The 16,181-nt window shown below is 38.4% G+C and overlaps 4 protein-coding genes across 4 annotated transcripts; 1 reads left to right on the top strand and 3 right to left on the bottom strand.

Annotated features, from left to right (window-relative positions):
- Positions 1-164: 164 nt before the first annotated feature.
- Positions 165-3,733, bottom strand: LOC148743453 (uncharacterized). The gene is made up of 7 exons (XM_088751264.1): positions 3,586-3,733; positions 3,075-3,146; positions 2,801-2,872; positions 2,410-2,481; positions 1,555-1,626; positions 1,011-1,082; positions 165-240 (listed from the first exon to the last, which is right to left on the bottom strand). Exons 2-7 carry the CDS (start codon positions 3,089-3,091, stop codon positions 165-167), a joined length of 381 nt encoding a protein of 126 aa, XP_088607390.1. The 5' UTR covers positions 3,092-3,146; positions 3,586-3,733.
- A 67-nt stretch (positions 3,734-3,800) lies between these two features.
- Positions 3,801-14,464, bottom strand: LOC148743450 (uncharacterized). The gene is made up of 10 exons (XM_088751258.1): positions 14,345-14,464; positions 13,836-13,963; positions 13,505-13,569; positions 8,054-8,377; positions 7,706-7,945; positions 7,292-7,415; positions 6,020-6,091; positions 5,511-5,582; positions 4,752-4,823; positions 3,801-3,876 (listed from the first exon to the last, which is right to left on the bottom strand). Exons 3-10 carry the CDS (start codon positions 13,545-13,547, stop codon positions 3,801-3,803), a joined length of 1,023 nt encoding a protein of 340 aa, XP_088607384.1. The 5' UTR covers positions 13,548-13,569; positions 13,836-13,963; positions 14,345-14,464.
- LOC148743452 (uncharacterized) lies at positions 9,407-11,678 on the top strand. Its single transcript, XM_088726433.1, has 2 exons — positions 9,407-9,744; positions 9,940-11,678. The coding sequence occupies exons 1-2, from the start codon at positions 9,440-9,442 to the stop codon at positions 11,201-11,203; spliced, it is 1,569 nt and encodes a 522-aa protein (XP_088582559.1). The 5' UTR covers positions 9,407-9,439; the 3' UTR covers positions 11,204-11,678.
- Positions 11,195-13,200, bottom strand: LOC148743451 (uncharacterized). Its single transcript, XM_088726437.1, has 2 exons — positions 12,948-13,200; positions 11,195-12,805 (listed from the first exon to the last, which is right to left on the bottom strand). Exons 1-2 carry the CDS (start codon positions 13,119-13,121, stop codon positions 11,753-11,755), a joined length of 1,227 nt encoding a protein of 408 aa, XP_088582563.1. The 5' UTR covers positions 13,122-13,200; the 3' UTR covers positions 11,195-11,752.
- Positions 14,465-16,181: the final 1,717 nt, after the last annotated feature.

Raw genomic sequence — 16,181 nt, 5'->3', positions numbered from 1 at the left:
CAGATTGCAATACTTGGAGCGTTCTCCACCCGGGGTCTGAATGGGAAAATTCGGACCACCGGAGCGCGCGAAATTAAATTAGCCAATGAAACTCGATTAGTTAGGATTCCGGACCGCTGAGATGTTTGGGAAAACAATAAATGGCTACCATAAACTTTAGTGACTTACAATTGGTTCAACTTCTTGTTGGTGTCGAAGAGTCCAAGTTGTAACTCCTCTATCTGATTTTCACCTAGTTGTCTACGAGCATATACAGGTCGGTGAGTTAAACGTCTTGCTTTGCTCTTGTTTATTGTTTTTTTGTGGTTGTACATTTAAGGTTTTGTTTTCAGTTAGAAAAATAAGAGTTTGTGACAATTGTTGAAAAGCAGAGCAAAGTGTTCAAGTCAGTAAAGGACGCTGCATAAGATAGAGATTAGAAATTAGACCATCGACATGGATTGATCGGTGCCTCCAATCATTCAAAAGAGACCCGATTTCACGCTGTAAACCAGGTACGTCCTGTACATAATTTTGAATACTTAACGAATCGACAGCGGTTTAGCGTGGTCTGTACTCTTATCGACAACGATATTCGTCATCACAGTGGTCAAAATCCTGTTGGAATCCGCAACACATTTTGTCCAAGGTATGATGACTAATATCATTGTCGATAAGAGTACAGACCACGCTAAACCACTGTCATTTCGTTTTTACCGCAATATGGACGTCAGTATTGACGAGCTGATCAAGGCATTGCGTGACACATCTTGCTTGACTACGGCAAACTGGCCAATCAGATTGCGACATTACTACCAATTGCGCCTCAAAAGACTACATTGTCGGTAAGTGATGTTTACATTCAAAGATCATCTGAAATCAGTTTAAAGGCCTTTTCAAGTAAATTGATGGTTAACCAGGGTCTATGCTCTAGGTGGATGACTGCCGACAAATTCCACATTCTCGTTAAGGATCAACTGGTTATTGTCTAAGACTTTATGTGCGATAAATATTCAAAGTTCTACACTTACAGAATCTGAATCTTGACTAAAGTAGTAAATAAATCACCACTCAATTTCTTGATTTTGTTATTGTTTAACTCCCTGCAAAAGTTTCAAAACGTTGCTTTGAGACTACGCTTCTTAACTGCCATCCATGCATAGATCTCTTTATTGAGATCTATTGAGAATAGGGCAATGAACATGGTGAAGTCTTTCGCAGTCGTTAAAAAATATCTCTTAGGGTTCTCGCTTTCTCGCGATAGCGAACATAAAAGTAAGGTTCGTCACTCACGATTACGGGCTAGCTTATTAGGTAATTAAATCTTTTCGAAACTTGTGCGAAAAGCTCTTACTATTGTAATTGGGTAATTATGTTGGTAACCATGGCCACACCAATATCCTCACACGCGAAAGATAAAAATAGTAACTTCACTGCGCGCCGTGAAGATATGATTTTTTAGTAAAAGGAGAAATCCTGGTATTTCATAAGTATTTATATAATAAATAGCAATTCTTGTCACATCGCGCTTCAATAAAATAAGCACAAGCATAGGTTTAGATATTTTTTACATACAGTTGGACCAACTCTGTGTTGTTGTGGAAGACTTCAGGTGGTAGCTCCTCTATTTGGTTTGTACCCAAGTACCTAAAAGGAGGATACATCCTGCATTGAGGTTAAACATTTAACCCCCGGTTTATTGTTGTTGTATATTTTCTCAAGATGAATGCCATAATAGTCATCTAAAGATGGATGCTCTGGTGCATGTGAAAACGGAGATACTCTTCACTCACAGCCTTTTCAGCTTGACTAACTGAGAAAAGGAGTCACCTCGCAATTTTTGAATATAAACTAGTGGGCAACACTTTTACGAACAGTAGTTGAAAAACTTCATTATTCTCCGACACGTTCCGCCTAATTGTCGTAGACTTCTTCAGGGAGTTTTACAAGTATAACTAAATACCTGTAAAAACGCCTCTAAACGCCTCTAAAACTGTGGCCCCCAAAACATTTTTCTCACCTTGCCTTACACGTTTTACGATCTTTCAAAAAACTTCGACTGTTCCTGTTAGTAAGTCCAGCCAAGCCTCTATGGCCATTGGCCCCGTAACTTTGGCTTATAAACACAGGCCTTTAGTTATACTTGTAAAACTTCCAGAAGAAGTCTACGACTACGACAGTTAGAGTCGGACAATAAAGAAGGATCAACTAGTTACTATCTCTAATGTATCGCGTTACACAGCTTTATAATTACCACTGTAAGGACAATTCCTAGTAATCAATCGTGTTGTAAATCTACTTTCTTAAGTAAAAGTAGAATAAAAAATCACGGAGTATTGTGTGGTAAATATACTATCTTGATCATCTAACAAACACCCTACATTGTCCAAGACTTGATCAGCGATAGATATTCAAAGGTTCTCCACTTACAGCCTCTGCAGCTTGACTAATGGAGTAAATAAATCACCACGCAACTTTGTGATCTTGTTTTTGTTTAACCATCTATTGGTGGATAACAAGATAAAGCAGTCAAAGCATGTACAATTGCTCTCAGTTTTCAAATTTAAATAACGAACCAAGACTAGGGAAATAGAGCGTCATAGAGGGTAAATATAACCATAGTACGCTTTTTTTTGTCAGTCGCTAACAAATATCCGTTGTGGTTTTCGCGATGGTGAACACAAAAGTAATGGTCCCTCACTCACGACGACTATGGTTTCGTTAAACAATATTTCGATTATTTTAGAATTAATAACGCTAACGATCATGACAGTAAAAAAAAATTGGTAAAAATCGAGCACAAACTTGTTAACCGCCTTACAATTTGACCAATTCAGTGTTGTAGTTGAAGATTCCTGATGGTAGCTCCTCTATCTGATTCTCTTTTAGGGTCCTGTAAAAATGATACATAATGAATTTTTGGGTGGAACTTTTTAAACGTCCGTTAATTATCGGCATTTCTTCAAATCTTGAGGAAATCAAGTCAGTCCCGTACTAGGTTTGCGATCGTTAACTTTTTTAATTTTATTTTCTGTAAGAAATGGTACGGTCTGAAACACAAAATGGCTGATATAGGAGTACCAATTTTCACTTACAGCCATTGCAGCTCCATTAACTGAGAAAATAAATCACCACTCAACTTCTTGATCTTATTACCGTCTAACCATCTGTAAATGTTGAAAACTTTGTCTTACCATCATATAGGAAAATGCGACTGCTAAACTGGTAAAACTAGAGAACGAGGTGGGTAGTACGGAACCTGAAAGTTGTCCCCTGAGAGGGAAAACCTTAAGAGACTATCACATTTCGCCCTCTCTCTGCCTCCCCTTTCCACGTTGGCAACCCAGAATACTTCGCATTTGCAAATGAAACAAATTCACCGATAAAAATTGGAAAATGGAATTTGAAAATTCCAGTATATTGTCATTTATGAATATGGAAGGATGCTCTACTCCCTGTCAATATCGCCGATCTGAAAACCCTCCAACCCTATTCCATAACCTTCATGGTTCACTAACCTACCATGCGTGAGTTATGTAGCAATTCTTGTCACATCGCGCTTCAATAAAATAAGCACAAGCATAGGTATAATCCTTAGTTACTTACAGTTTCACCAACTCTGTGTTGTTGTGGAAGACTTCAGATGGTAGCTCTTCTATTTGGTTTGTACCCAAGTCCCTAAAAAGAGGATATACCAGGCATTGAAGTGAAACTTTTAGCTTCCTGTGAATTTTTGTTGTATATTTTCTTAAGATGACTTCAAAAATAGTCAGCTAAAAATGGGTGTTCTTATCCATATAAAATCGGGATATACTTTTCACTCACAGCTTTTTCAGTTTGAGCAGCTGAGAAAAGGAGTCACCTCGCAACTTCTTGATCTTGTTATTACGTAACCATCTGGAAGTGTTGAAACTTTGTCTCATAAGAAATTATCAGTGTTCTATTAATAAACAGAGGGAAGAGGTGGGAACTACAGAGTCGTAACATTGGGATCTGAGAGAGAAGACTTGCATGTACGTCTTTCTTTTGTGTTCTCCCTTTCTGTCAAATTTGCTAAGAACGTAGAAACGCTGGAACATTCGCGTAGTTTGGAAGTCTTAGCTCGCCGTAATCCCCTATATTCTCTTTTAGTGAGTAATTTTCAGTTTATCATAGACCACTTCATTAAGTTAGAGAATTTTGACGAAATGTTTCTCAAAAGGAACCGAATGATTTAGGGCTGTAGTAACGGTAAGCTCTCTCATGAACCGATCAACTTTTTAGCGAATAGATAGCGGAGAAAAGAGAGAGACTTTGACAGAAATATTTTTATTAGCGTAATGATAAAGGCGATTAGAAGGCTTCCAAACAAACTTTGAAACATTTTCTCTTTATAAGTATCGATCATGATCTGGCAACTGACAATTACAGAGTTTTCTGTAGTGCAATGTTTGGTAGAAATGCCTACATTCGAGTAACTTGTCTTAAGTGTGTATTTGCAGAAGGCCTCAAAACTTTGCTTAACGATTTATAACGGACAAATTGTTTAGGAAAATTAGGATTTTAAATGAAAGAAATTTCCAGTGATCAACTGTAAACACCTCGCGTTTTAACTTTCTGAGTTACTTTTGTGGAGAATAATTAAATTATAAACGGCCACAAATTGAAATACTCGGAAAGTCCGTACTGCTGGAGCGCGCGTAATAAGCCAATACGATTCGAGGATTAAGGATGCTGGACAACTGAGATGCCTGGAAAAAAAATAATGGTTATTCAAAACTTTGGTGACTTACAAGTGGTTCAGCTCCGTGTTATTGTTGAAGACTCCAGGTGGCAGCTCCTCTATCTGATTGTTCTGTAGATCTCTACGAGTATATACAGGTTAGTGAGTTTAACGTGTTGCTTTCCTGTTGTTTGTTTCTTTGTGTAGTTGGAAATGTAAGTTTTTTGCTTTCCATCGGAGTTACTTTTTGGGGAGGATTATCAAATTACAAACGGCTTTTAGGCAACAGATTGCAATACTCGGAGCATTCCGTACCCTGGGTCTGAATGGGAGAATCCGGACCGCTGGAGCTCGTGGAATAAGCCAATAAGATTCGAGGATTAAGGATTCTGGACCGCTGAGATACTTAGAAAAAAAAATAATGGTTATTCAAAACTTTGATGGCTTACAAGTAATTTAACTCCGTGTTTTTTTTGAAGACTCCAGGTGGCAGCTTCTGTATCTGATTGTTCTGTAGATCTCTACGAGTATATACAGGTTAGTGAGTTTAACGTGTTGCCTTCCTGTTGTTTGTTTCTTTGTGTAGTTGGAAATGAACGCTCCTCTATCTGGTTCTCCTTTAGGTTCGTATAAAAATGATACCTAATGAGTTTTTACTTGGAACTTTTTAAACGTCCGTTAATTATCACCGTTTTTTCAAATCTTGAGGAAATTAATTCAATCCCGTACTAGGTTTCCGGTAGTTAACTTTTTTAATTCTATATTCTGTAAGAAATGGTACGTTCTGAAACATAAAATGGCTGATATAAGAGTATGAATTTTCACTTACAGCCATTGCAGCTTGATTAACTGAGAAAACAAATCACCACTCAACTTCTTGATCTTATTACCGTCTAACCCTCTGTAAATGTTAAAAACTTTGTCTTACCATCATATAGGAAATACGACAGCTAAACTGGTAAAACTAGAGAAAGTGGTGCGTAGTACGGAACCTGAAAGTTGTCGCCTGAGAGGGAAAACCTTCAAAGACGATCACATTTCGCGCTCTCTCTGCCTTCCCTTTCCGCGTTGGCAACCCAGAATTCTTCGCGTTTCCAAATGAAACAAATTCACCGATAAAAAGGGGAAATGGAATTGAAAATTTCAGTATATTGTCATTTATGAAGATGGAAGGATGCCCTACTCCTCTATGCCAATATTACCGATCTGAAAACCCTCCAACCCTATTTCATTACCTTTATGGTTCACTAACCTACCATGCATGGTATATTGTAATTCTTGTCACATCGCGCGTCATTAAAATTAGCACAAGCTTAGGTATAGGTATTAGTTACTTACAGTTTGACCAACTCTGTGTTGTTGTGGAAGACTTCAGGTGGTAGCTCCTCTATTTGGTTTGTACCCAAGTCTCTAAAAGGAAAATATATTCCGCATTGTTTTCAAACTTGAATTTTTGCGCTCTAAAAGGTACTATTTTCTAGTGAAAACAGTCTCGGAATCTGGGACCTAGTTCACGGCCTTCTTGACGTAATTTTGTGTACACAAAACACTGAGTTGCGGAACGTGTGGAGGTGAGAACCGAGTCATTGATTCATTTGAGCGAGTGTCACTCTGCTGATTCTATAAATTATAGAATCATATCACTCTTTTTGCCCATCTGTAATCCATGTTGGTTTCGATGGCTGTACACAACTTGGTGTCACGAAAGAAAATCACGTGACATTTTGGCCGCGAGGAAGAGGGGACAATTTCGTTCGCAGATAGCGCGTGTTTTGAACTACAAAAATGGGGTTTGAAGACATTTCCGCCTGGATTGAAGGTTAAATTCGTTTTTTATATGCATCAAGCTAGGAATTCCGAGAAAAAAAATTCATGTCAGGGGCACTTTAACGTCTTGCTTTCGTGTTGTTTCTTTCTTTTTGTAGTTGGAAATGTAAGTTTTTGTTTTCTATCGAAGTCACTTTTTGAGGAGGATTATTAAATTACAAACGGTTGTTAGGCAACAGATTGTAATACTCGGACTACTCCGTACCCGGGGTCTGAATGGGAAAATCCGGACCGCTGGAGCTCCCGAAATAAAATAAGCTAATGAAATTCGAAGAGTTAGGATTTCGGACCGCTGGGATGTTTAACTTTAGTGAAATTTGGTTCAACTTCTTGTTAAACCGCCTCCCGGTTAGCTCAATTGGCTAGAACGTTGGATTGTGTTGTGCGGGAGGTCGAGGGTTCGAGCCCCGGCTGGACCGATACTCATGGTCTTAAAATAAATGAGGAGAATTTGCTACCTTTCTATAATCAAAAAATGGATAGATATTCTAGTCTTCTCGGTTAAGGAGGAATAATCCGTAGGCCCCGTCTCCTGCAGGGTTAGGGGTAGGAGACGTTAATTTCCCGCGCACGAGATTACTGTGTAGTAGATGTCCTCCCCTGGGGTGGGATGGGTGGGAATTGGCCCTGAAAAGCCCCAATGGGGAGTGGTGAAGTAACGTATGTATGTATGTATGTATGTATGTTGGTGTCGGAGAGTCCAGATGGTAGCTACTCTATCTGATTTTCACCACGATATCTACGAGTACATGCATGTTAAACAAAACGAGTTGAAAGGCTTACAATTTCACAGTAGAAAGGGGCAAGTCCCATGGAACTGACTTTAAATGTTTTCCTCTGCATTCAATGCGGGTAGCTGCACTCATGATTCCAACTACTGTGGTGCATTTGCAAGGATTTGGGCAGCCTAGAATATGGCAACAAAACTTGTTTTTATTTACCTGCTGTCTGTTGAAATTTAGGTTTTTTGGTTGTAATTGCTGAGTTTCGCTCTCGTTATCTCGTGAATCCTCAATACTATTTCATTGTTGTTGGGTCGCTTGAACGATAATGTCAGTCTCGCAGTTGCGAAGGCAGGTGAAAAAGCTTTAGGATTTGCTCATTTCACCAGCAAGGCATGGAAACTTTGCAAATCTGCAATGTATTTCCTTCTCAGCCCTATTGGGTTTAGAATCAAATATTTCCAAATAAACTCACTTTCAATGACGAGACGAATTTCTTTTTTTTCATGTCTGTTCACTTCACAGCTGTACTTATCATAGTTTTCTCCAGTAATGTTCAGCTGATACTGTACACTTGTACTGTTCTGTACCACTGTGCCGTTCTTTCTCCAAACAATAATTGGTGCCGGTGCACCTTGTGCTGGACACCATAGAGACGAGGTTCGGTTAAAAAGAACAAACTGAGTTGTAGCCACGTTGTCAAGGTTTGGGTAGACTAGAAGGGAACAAATTAATGACATATACTTACACCTCTGTCATGTTCTGTCGACTTAAAAACATTTTAAAACAAATTGTTTTAGTTTGTAACTTCAGCAGACAATACCTGTTATGTTAAGTGTTTTGTTGATGTACGAGCCCCAAAACCTGATTTTATGCTTGGAAAAACCAAAATTTCTGATCCACAAGTTTTGTCCACTAGATCGCACAATACCAGAAATGTTCCTTCCACAAAATCTTCCAAGAAGATGGGCAGACTTGTTGTATCCATCGCGAATCGCAAGGTACATATCATCAAGGCATGGTGTTGGATGTGACGTCTCCAAGGTGAAATTGAGTTCTACATAATGTCCCTTTGGAGCTTGGAAAAGTTGACTTGAGTTAAACGATGGGACATCTCTCTGAAGGCTTACTTCCGCTATTGGCGCAACTGCAAGTAGAATCAGAGTAAACGAGAGGACAAAGAGAAAAGTTCCCCGCCCGGGTCTTGGTATATGTTAATTTCGCCGGAGCATTGCAAGACAGCACCTCGAATTTTCCAGAAACGTTCAGAACGGAGAATATAACCTACAGGACGTTTCATTGAAAGCCATATATAACAAATTACGCCGTCATTGGTTATGTCCGTGAAAACCTGTATTAGTAAGATACAGGTTAGGATATGACCTCCCACCTGCAAGAACTGATACATCCTCATCGACAAGAAGTGAAAGGAAAGAAACCACACAGACTATTTGTATCTTGGTTTTGGACGGGTTCAGCCGGAATACTTGCTGATGCTTTGAAACCTCGCTTGATCTGTTACATAGGCAGGGATATTTAGACATAATTTATCTACTGGTTTTTAATTTCAAGCACAAGAAACATATTGCTCGTTTCAGCATCATATTAAGTGCAAGATATTAACCAGCGAGAATGTATCGCGCACCGATTGAAATAAACGAGCGGATAACAAATTCATGTTTGTACACATGTAGACCTCATCCTATGTTCTCGTGTAATTGGTATGGAGATATTGTTTTCCGTAAAATACACATTTGATCTTTTCTTTCGATCTTTCGGTTCACTACTGATTCATTAACCTTGCGATGAAATTTTCTACAAACGCATTTTTAATAAACTTGTCTCTCCTCATGACGGATATAAATGACATTATTACGTGAGCGCACCTTTGATGCCGAACATCAACAATAAAAATAATTTGCTTTCTCTAGGCGCAGGGGATACGGCTGGTTGCTTAATAATGAGAGAAAAAACTGTTTTGCAACACGATTTGGTTGAAAATTAAACAAAGAGCCATTAAACTGTATTTTGCTCAGCCAAACGCTTGCGCTGCATAATTTGAATATTTTTATGTCACGGACATGGTCTGCTGCTGGCTCGTTAAGCCCGTTCCTACTCATGGGAGGATCGTAGACCGGAAAGCCGTGAAAGCGAGCAAAGTAGGACCTTTGTGCTGGATGTCACCTAATTTAAGAAGGAGCAGTGGAACATGTTTCGGGTCCCCGTCCAACAGTCGCCTTCCGCCAAGTGTTTCTATCGCGCTGAGATTCCTAATCTTCTCGCGAGTGCATTCTATTCAGACCTAAACATAGAGTGCCGAAGTGTGACGTCATGTTACCATGGTAGCATTTTTGCTGGATCTAAACACTATTTGGCGTCTTTCGTTACATCTCATCATAAAATGGGCCAATGCTTCGTTCCCGACTGCAGTCATCAGTCAGAAAGTCACAATTGCAGCTTTTACCGTTTCCCCAAAGATCCTGCTCAAAGAAGAAAATGGATTTCTCTAATAAGGTAGGTTGATTTTTGGTACAATGACCACCATGATGCACGGCCACGTGTCGGTTATAGTTACGCGGAAGATGGTTTTATTTAACCACTCAAAAGTGCACTGACCTGTGGATTATACCTTTGAAAGACCTCTAGAGAGAAAAAAAGCTTTTTTTTACGTTATGATTAAAGTTTAAAACCTTCGTTTTCTCTCTCCAGACGAGCTGATCGTGAACCTGGCAAAGGCGCTCGAGTTTGTAGTTGTCATTTCCGAGGAAGTAAAGAAGAAGGCCCCGAGGTCTTTTCCTGGAATAAAGACAAACTATTTGAATCTCGAAATGCTCCAAAAAGGAAAAAGCAAAGAACTGAAGTCCCAGAGACAACGACTATCGAGCAGATCCTTTCAGAATCTTCGACGAAGAGCAACCAGAACGAGCCTTGCGAGCTCAGTTGCGAGGAGATGCAAATGAAATGCCCTACTTTGCAGACTGAAAATATCCTGCTACAAGCAGAGCTAGGGACATTAAAGACCCAAGTATCCGAGTTGAAAGAAAAAGAAAGCTACTTAAAAAGAAACTACAGCTCTTTTAACATGGATTCAAAGGTAATCAACATGGATACTGGCCTCCCAAACAAAGAAATGTTCCACATTGTTGTCGAATATGCCGAAAGATACCGCAACGATATTGTTTACGTGTGTGGCTGGAAAGTAGACAAGATATCTTTTGAAGATCAAATATTGATAACATTGATGAAGATTAGACATAATTATCATAACTTACATTTAGCTGAACTTTTTAGTTGCAGTACTGCTACAATAGCGAATATTGTGACAACATTTATCCATGTTTTGCACCAAATTCTATATGAAGATCAAATGGAGATAGCTGTTCCATCCAGACAAAAAAACAAAACTTCACTTCCAGGCTCATTTAGCTTATTTGGAGACTGTCGTATGGTAATAGATTGCACCGATATCGAGGTTGCTACACCTAAGCTTATGAGTGACCAAAAATTGACATATTCAACGTACAGGGGTATGAATTCTTTTAAGACAATTGTTGGTGTGGCACCCAACGCGGTTATAACTTATGTAAGTAAACTTTTCCCTGGCTCAGTATCAGATAAAGTAACGGTTCAAAAGTCAGGAATATTAAAGCATTTTGTTGCTGGGGATATTATACTTGCGGATAAAGGGTTTTTGATAAATGATATTGTTCCTAATGGTGTATATGTGAACATTCCCCCATTCTTGAACAATGGAAAATTTACAGAAAGTGAAGTTAAGTTAACAAAGAGCATTGCAAAATGTCGTATACACGTAGAACGTGCTAATGCTAGATTGAAGAACTATAAAATTTTAAATTTTGTGCCACCATACTTGCGATCCCTCTCTGGTAAGATTATACAGCTATGTGGTGCTTTAGTTAATTTACAAAACCCATTAATTAAGGAAACCAATGACACTGTTGACTTTGATTAGTCATTTTAATTGAAATATTGATCATCTTACATCAGTTTACTAAGGCCTGGTATACATTGGCATTGTCTGATCATAGTTAATCAATTAACTGTATTCTGATACAAAGAGTGGACAGGTGTTGTGTGATCTGTGAAAAGCTTGTAACCCTATTTTACTTGCTCATGATACAAGGAATCATGATACACAACTTAATGACAAACTATTTATTTCTGATCAGTATTCCTGCCACCACACCCTTATGCTAGTCTTATTATGAATTCAGATAACCAACTGTATTCAAATACGATTACAATGAATCTATCATTTTCTTGTCTCAAGTAGCTAATGTAAAAACCCCAGCAAATGTTGCTGTTTAAAGAAAAACAATTTTAAGATTAACATGAACATTTTTATTTTATATACACCCTTCAGTTACTGCATATTTGTTGTAAAAGTTGCAATGATTTTACCAAATAAAACAATATTTTAAAAAATATTTCTAAAAGTATGTATTATCAAATCCATTACTTTATAAAAAACTACATTAATTTTACAACAAAGTCTTAAAATTTAAAGACCACCATCAACAAGTGCAGGAATCATGTGAATTGTATAAAATTCTTGAAGTGAAAGAAGATTTGGTTCCCATGTGCAGTCTTTCTGGATTGCCAACACAACAGTTTGCATTGTTGTCCAAACCACAAAGTAACAGATTTGCTTCCCAGTTATAAACAGCTGACCCTGGACTTGATGCCAGTAGTGGTGGGATTGTTTTAAACAATAGCCAGCATCTCTCTTTACTAAACAGAACTTAGGGTCTTTAACAGCCTCCTCAATTGTTGAATTGCGATGTGTGTAAGGGCATTTGACTTCAATGATCGCATTGTCATCAACAAGTCCATCTGGTGATGCACCCAAAACACCAGACTTGTGTAGCCAAAGGCCACAATCCTTTACTACTTTCATTGTTAATTTGGTGAAGGCCTTTATTCCTTCTTTCTCGTTAACGACACCCCATCGAACAGCCTGCACTCGAGAGATGTCGTATTCTCCAAGAACACGCTTGATAAGGGAAGGAGTGACTCTTTTTGCTTCAAGAACTGGACCAAAATTGCTAGCAGTCAAACGTCCTTTTCTCACCACATGCCACTCTCCACATTCACGTTGCTCTTTCGTGATCTCACAGACTGATTTCACTTGCTGCTCACTTACTTTCAATTTTTCCAACAAGAAATTTGTATCAAGTCCGCTTTCAACAAACTCTCTCGATAAAATGATTTCTTCGACTGTGGAGATCGGCAGACGATTCTCTTTGTCAGGTTCGGGGCTCAAAAGCCATAACATTCCTGTGAACTCGCCGTATCTCTTCAGCTTGTTCCGTAGCCATTCTCTGTCCTCATCTGTAGTTTTTCGTTTTAGGACTTTAGTTTCTTTGGGTGGATACAGATCTTCTACCGTTTTAACCACCTCGGATGCCTTTTGTTTCTTCCACTGACATTCGATGTCAGTTCTACTTAAGTTGTGGTAGCCATGAAGGAACAGAGCTACAGCGTGACTACACTTTGAACCGCCACGAGGGCACTCGCATTCTGTGGAACGTATTTCGTTTTCTTGAAGATATATCTGCGAAGGAAAGAGAAAAAGAAATATAAGCTTACTTTTCAAGATTTCCTTTAAACGAAGATTCGAAATCACTTAATTTAAATAAGTTTTGGTTTGGCGATGTTAACGGATAGACATCGAGTAATAGAAATTTTACACTTACTGTGACTTTATACGTCGTACTTTTCATGCTCGCTTGCACTGACCCTCTGATAATTCCATCACAATAGCAAAAAGATAGAACGTGTCCAGATTGGTAATGGTTTTCGCCACGGTTTAAAGATTTAGGCTCATCTGAGAAGTATTTTGCGAACGATGTTATCGACAACGCCGCCATGTTAAACACATGTGAGTTTGTTTAGATCCAGCAGAAATGCAACCATGGAAACGTGACGTCAGGGCTTCGGTACTCTATTTAAGCAACAAGGCTAGATAAGAGCAGATGATGTAACAAATTTGAGAAAATAAATGACATTTTTAAAAGTCATGTTTCGAAAGTAATTACTGTCATCTTCAGCTAAAAATATTACTTCGTAAATATTTTAACTGAAGATGATGGTCGAGACGTGTCTTTTAAAAAATTAATGTCATCTAAGCAACAAGTGCAGGGCAAGATACCTTGAGTCTTATATCAGCTTGTGATTTGCTCTGGAATAAGCTCATGTGAAATATTTATTCTTTTGGCTCGATATCCTTTTTAATAAACATAAAAATGCTTACAGAAAGCAATTAAGAAACCCCATATGGTCCTTCTAGATGCCATCTTCCTGTTTTCAGTTGTTAAGCTGAGGGGAAGTGAAAATAGTCACTTGCGTGTATCCCTTCATTTAACATTTTAGTACAACTTAGTTTATGTACATGAATTAAGTTGAAATATTTGATAAAAACAAAAGCCTTTTCCTTTTCTGCTTAAATCGCCGTACATGTTAGCGGAGGCCATATTGAAGGCACCGCTCTGCACATTTGCAATTCGAGAACAATTTAAATTACCATATTCGGTTCATGTCATGACGGTAACTAAGGAATTTTATAGCATTCCAGTTACACTTACCTTTCCAGGCTTACCTTTGCAATTACATTTCCGCAGTAATATTTCAGGTAATTCCTCCAAAGATTACTTATTTCTTGATCTTCCGATTTAGTTGTCCGCGCCACCAAGCACGTGTCTTCAACAACTGACTGAACACGAAAATGTAAATATGTTGTTATAATTCTTATCTTATTCCAGCGGAGAGAGCCTGAATAACTAACACACCACTATTTATAATAACACATTAATAAGTAAATATATTATTATCATTGTTATTGGAAAGCGGCATGGGAAACGTTAGTAAGTGCTTAATGTCAAGCTAACAAATCTAGAGATGTTTTGTAGCCCCGTAAATGAAGAATGGCTGAAGTACTTCATAATTGCCTTGAGTTAAACATCGAGGATGCAAAAAGTGCAGTTAATTTTTCCGATAGGTTTGATATTTCCGTCCTTCACTCAATTAAGTCCGTGACCTATTTTGCTAACATTTCACCCTATCGATATTTGGAATATTAGAAAGAAGTAAATACCTGGAGTATATTCTCGCTGCTCCCTCACTTCAACTCAGATCGAACTGTCGAACTGTCTTAAACAGCGTTGAATTCACATACAGAAGGCCGTCTGCATACAGCTGTTCCAGATCATTATCTTAAGCCAGTTTTGCAATTCTATAAATATAGTCGTCACGGTAATGAGTGACACATTACGGGTGTTTAAGAAAACAATGTTGGTTTGACAATAAAAAGGAAGTACTTTCTTCCAACATCTTTCAAAATGCCCTTATCTTTCAATAAGGGGAAGCTTATGGGTCGTTCTTTCATATTTCAAATCGCTTTTTCGTTTTTGCGCGAAAAAAGATGGCTTTTAAAATTTGGTGTCATTATCAGTTCGCGGTTTTTATTTTTTTCTTAGTACTTGGTTTTGGTTTTCGGGAAAAAACCCGCAGTTTTTCTGACTTGATATCCTATTCGGACCTATTTGGTTTTCTATTTTTTTTTTCCAAAAGAAAAAAATTCAGTATACATTGACTTTCTTGACTGCGTTTTGTTTTTTTTCGGACCAAACTAATCAACCCGCCTGATGGCGGAAAACTAATAAGTTTTCTGTTATTTTGCTCTGTGTGTTATTACTTGAAAATGTCCTCTTCGATGTTTGCAAATGAACCCCATGTACAGCAGGAATGAGATAGTCGCTATTTTCTTTTTTAATTTTTAAATTTTATCTTTCAAGTTTCAATATTTAATGGAAAATGGAAAAAATAACACTATTTCATTTTCACAATAGTTATGGATGCAGGTTTTTTTGTCTTTTTAATTTGAATATTCGTTGATAACTTTAGGAATCATTTTGACATGGAGAAAAACAGCAGAAAGGTAAATGGATTCCCAATTGTTGTTGTGTTTTGAGATACCAACTAACCGTAGTAAAGGAATCGACTAATTTTATCATATTTGACTTCTGTTACTGCTTACTGGGTTATTTCGTAATACTACTGTTGTGACACCAGTGACACTCACTTTCAAGTCACAAGTCGAACAGTGCGGTCGTGTCTTGGTGGCGTTCTCATGATATGCCTCTTATCGTATCTACTTGCTGTGCAGCTGTCAATAGGTCGTTGGAATCTGGCGAATAAAAAAAATTTGGAGGCTTTAGTGATTGCTAAAGATACGAATCAGGTGGTGATAAATCCTAACGTAAGAAGTTTGAAATCTAGCGCGAAAGAATCCTTCAAGATGGCGCCCGCTCCAAAGCTCACACGTGCTCTGCGCTTCTTTAATATCATGCTGGCTGCCAATTTGATCTTCCTTTCGAATGATGTTGCTTTGAACCCTGGTCCCATCGAATGATGTTGCTTTGAACCCTGGTCCCATCTACCTACGCGTTTCAAGTCAGGGCAGAGGAATAAGGATTGGGCAATGGAACATTCAACACCTAACAGACGCTAAGTTTGAACAACTCACTCTCGTTGTAGCTTAATGCCCACAAGGATTCAGCAAACAAAGTTGACGTACTAATCTTAACCGAGACCTTTTGTAGCAGTGAAAGGCCCGACTCGTTTTACCAAGTACATGGATATGACTTATTCCGGAATGACAGAGTTGGAAAGCAAGGGGGAAGAATAATTATTCATGCGAATGACAAACTACAAGCAAAAAGTCGCCCAGATCTGATGACAACTGAAATCGAAATGCTCTGGATTGAAGTATGCCCTTTTGAATCAAAGCGCTCATTGCTCATAGCTGGTGTCTATAGACCCCCGTCGTCCACGTCTGAGGTTGACTCAAGCATTGCAAAAACATCGAAAAAGCCTATTTGTTGAACAAAGAAATGGTTCTCTCAGGAGATTTTAATGTTGACTTCCTAAAT

Source organism: Stylophora pistillata, chromosome 1 (assembly GCF_964205215.1).
Source record: "Stylophora pistillata chromosome 1, jaStyPist1.2, whole genome shotgun sequence".
Lineage (NCBI taxonomy): Eukaryota > Metazoa > Cnidaria > Anthozoa > Scleractinia > Pocilloporidae > Stylophora > Stylophora pistillata.
Note: the sequence above shows the minus strand (reverse complement) of the source record. Positions and strands in the feature narration are given on the sequence as shown.

Excerpts from the sequence above, each read along its gene's own strand:
- LOC148743453 (XM_088751264.1), bottom strand. Across the intron at positions 1,083-1,554 it reads AACACAGAGTTGGTCCAACT|GGAGTTAAACAATAACAAAA; the intron begins GTATGTAAAAAA and ends AAACTTTTGCAG. Across the intron at positions 241-1,010 it reads TTAGTCAAGATTCAGATTCT|ACAACTAGGTGAAAATCAGA; the intron begins GTAAGTGTAGAA and ends ATATGCTCGTAG.
- LOC148743452 (XM_088726433.1), top strand. The coding sequence starts at position 9,440 with ATGTTTCGGGTCCCCGTCCAACAGTCGCCTTCCGCCAAGTGTTTCTAT. Across the intron at positions 9,745-9,939 it reads AAATGGATTTCTCTAATAAG|ACGAGCTGATCGTGAACCTG; the intron begins GTAGGTTGATTT and ends TTCTCTCTCCAG.
- LOC148743451 (XM_088726437.1), bottom strand. The coding sequence starts at position 13,121 with ATGGCGGCGTTGTCGATAACATCGTTCGCAAAATACTTCTCAGATGAG. Across the intron at positions 12,806-12,947 it reads GTACGACGTATAAAGTCACA|ATATATCTTCAAGAAAACGA; the intron begins GTAAGTGTAAAA and ends TTTCCTTCGCAG.
- LOC148743450 (XM_088751258.1), bottom strand. The coding sequence starts at position 13,547 with ATGGCATCTAGAAGGACCATATGGGGTTTCTTAATTGCTTTCT. Across the intron at positions 8,378-13,504 it reads GGGTTTCTTAATTGCTTTCT|TTGCGCCAATAGCGGAAGTA; the intron begins GTAAGCATTTTT and ends TTCTACTTGCAG. Across the intron at positions 3,877-4,751 it reads AACACGGAGCTGAACCACTT|ATGGTTACGTAATAACAAGA; the intron begins GTAAGTCACCAA and ends CAACACTTCCAG.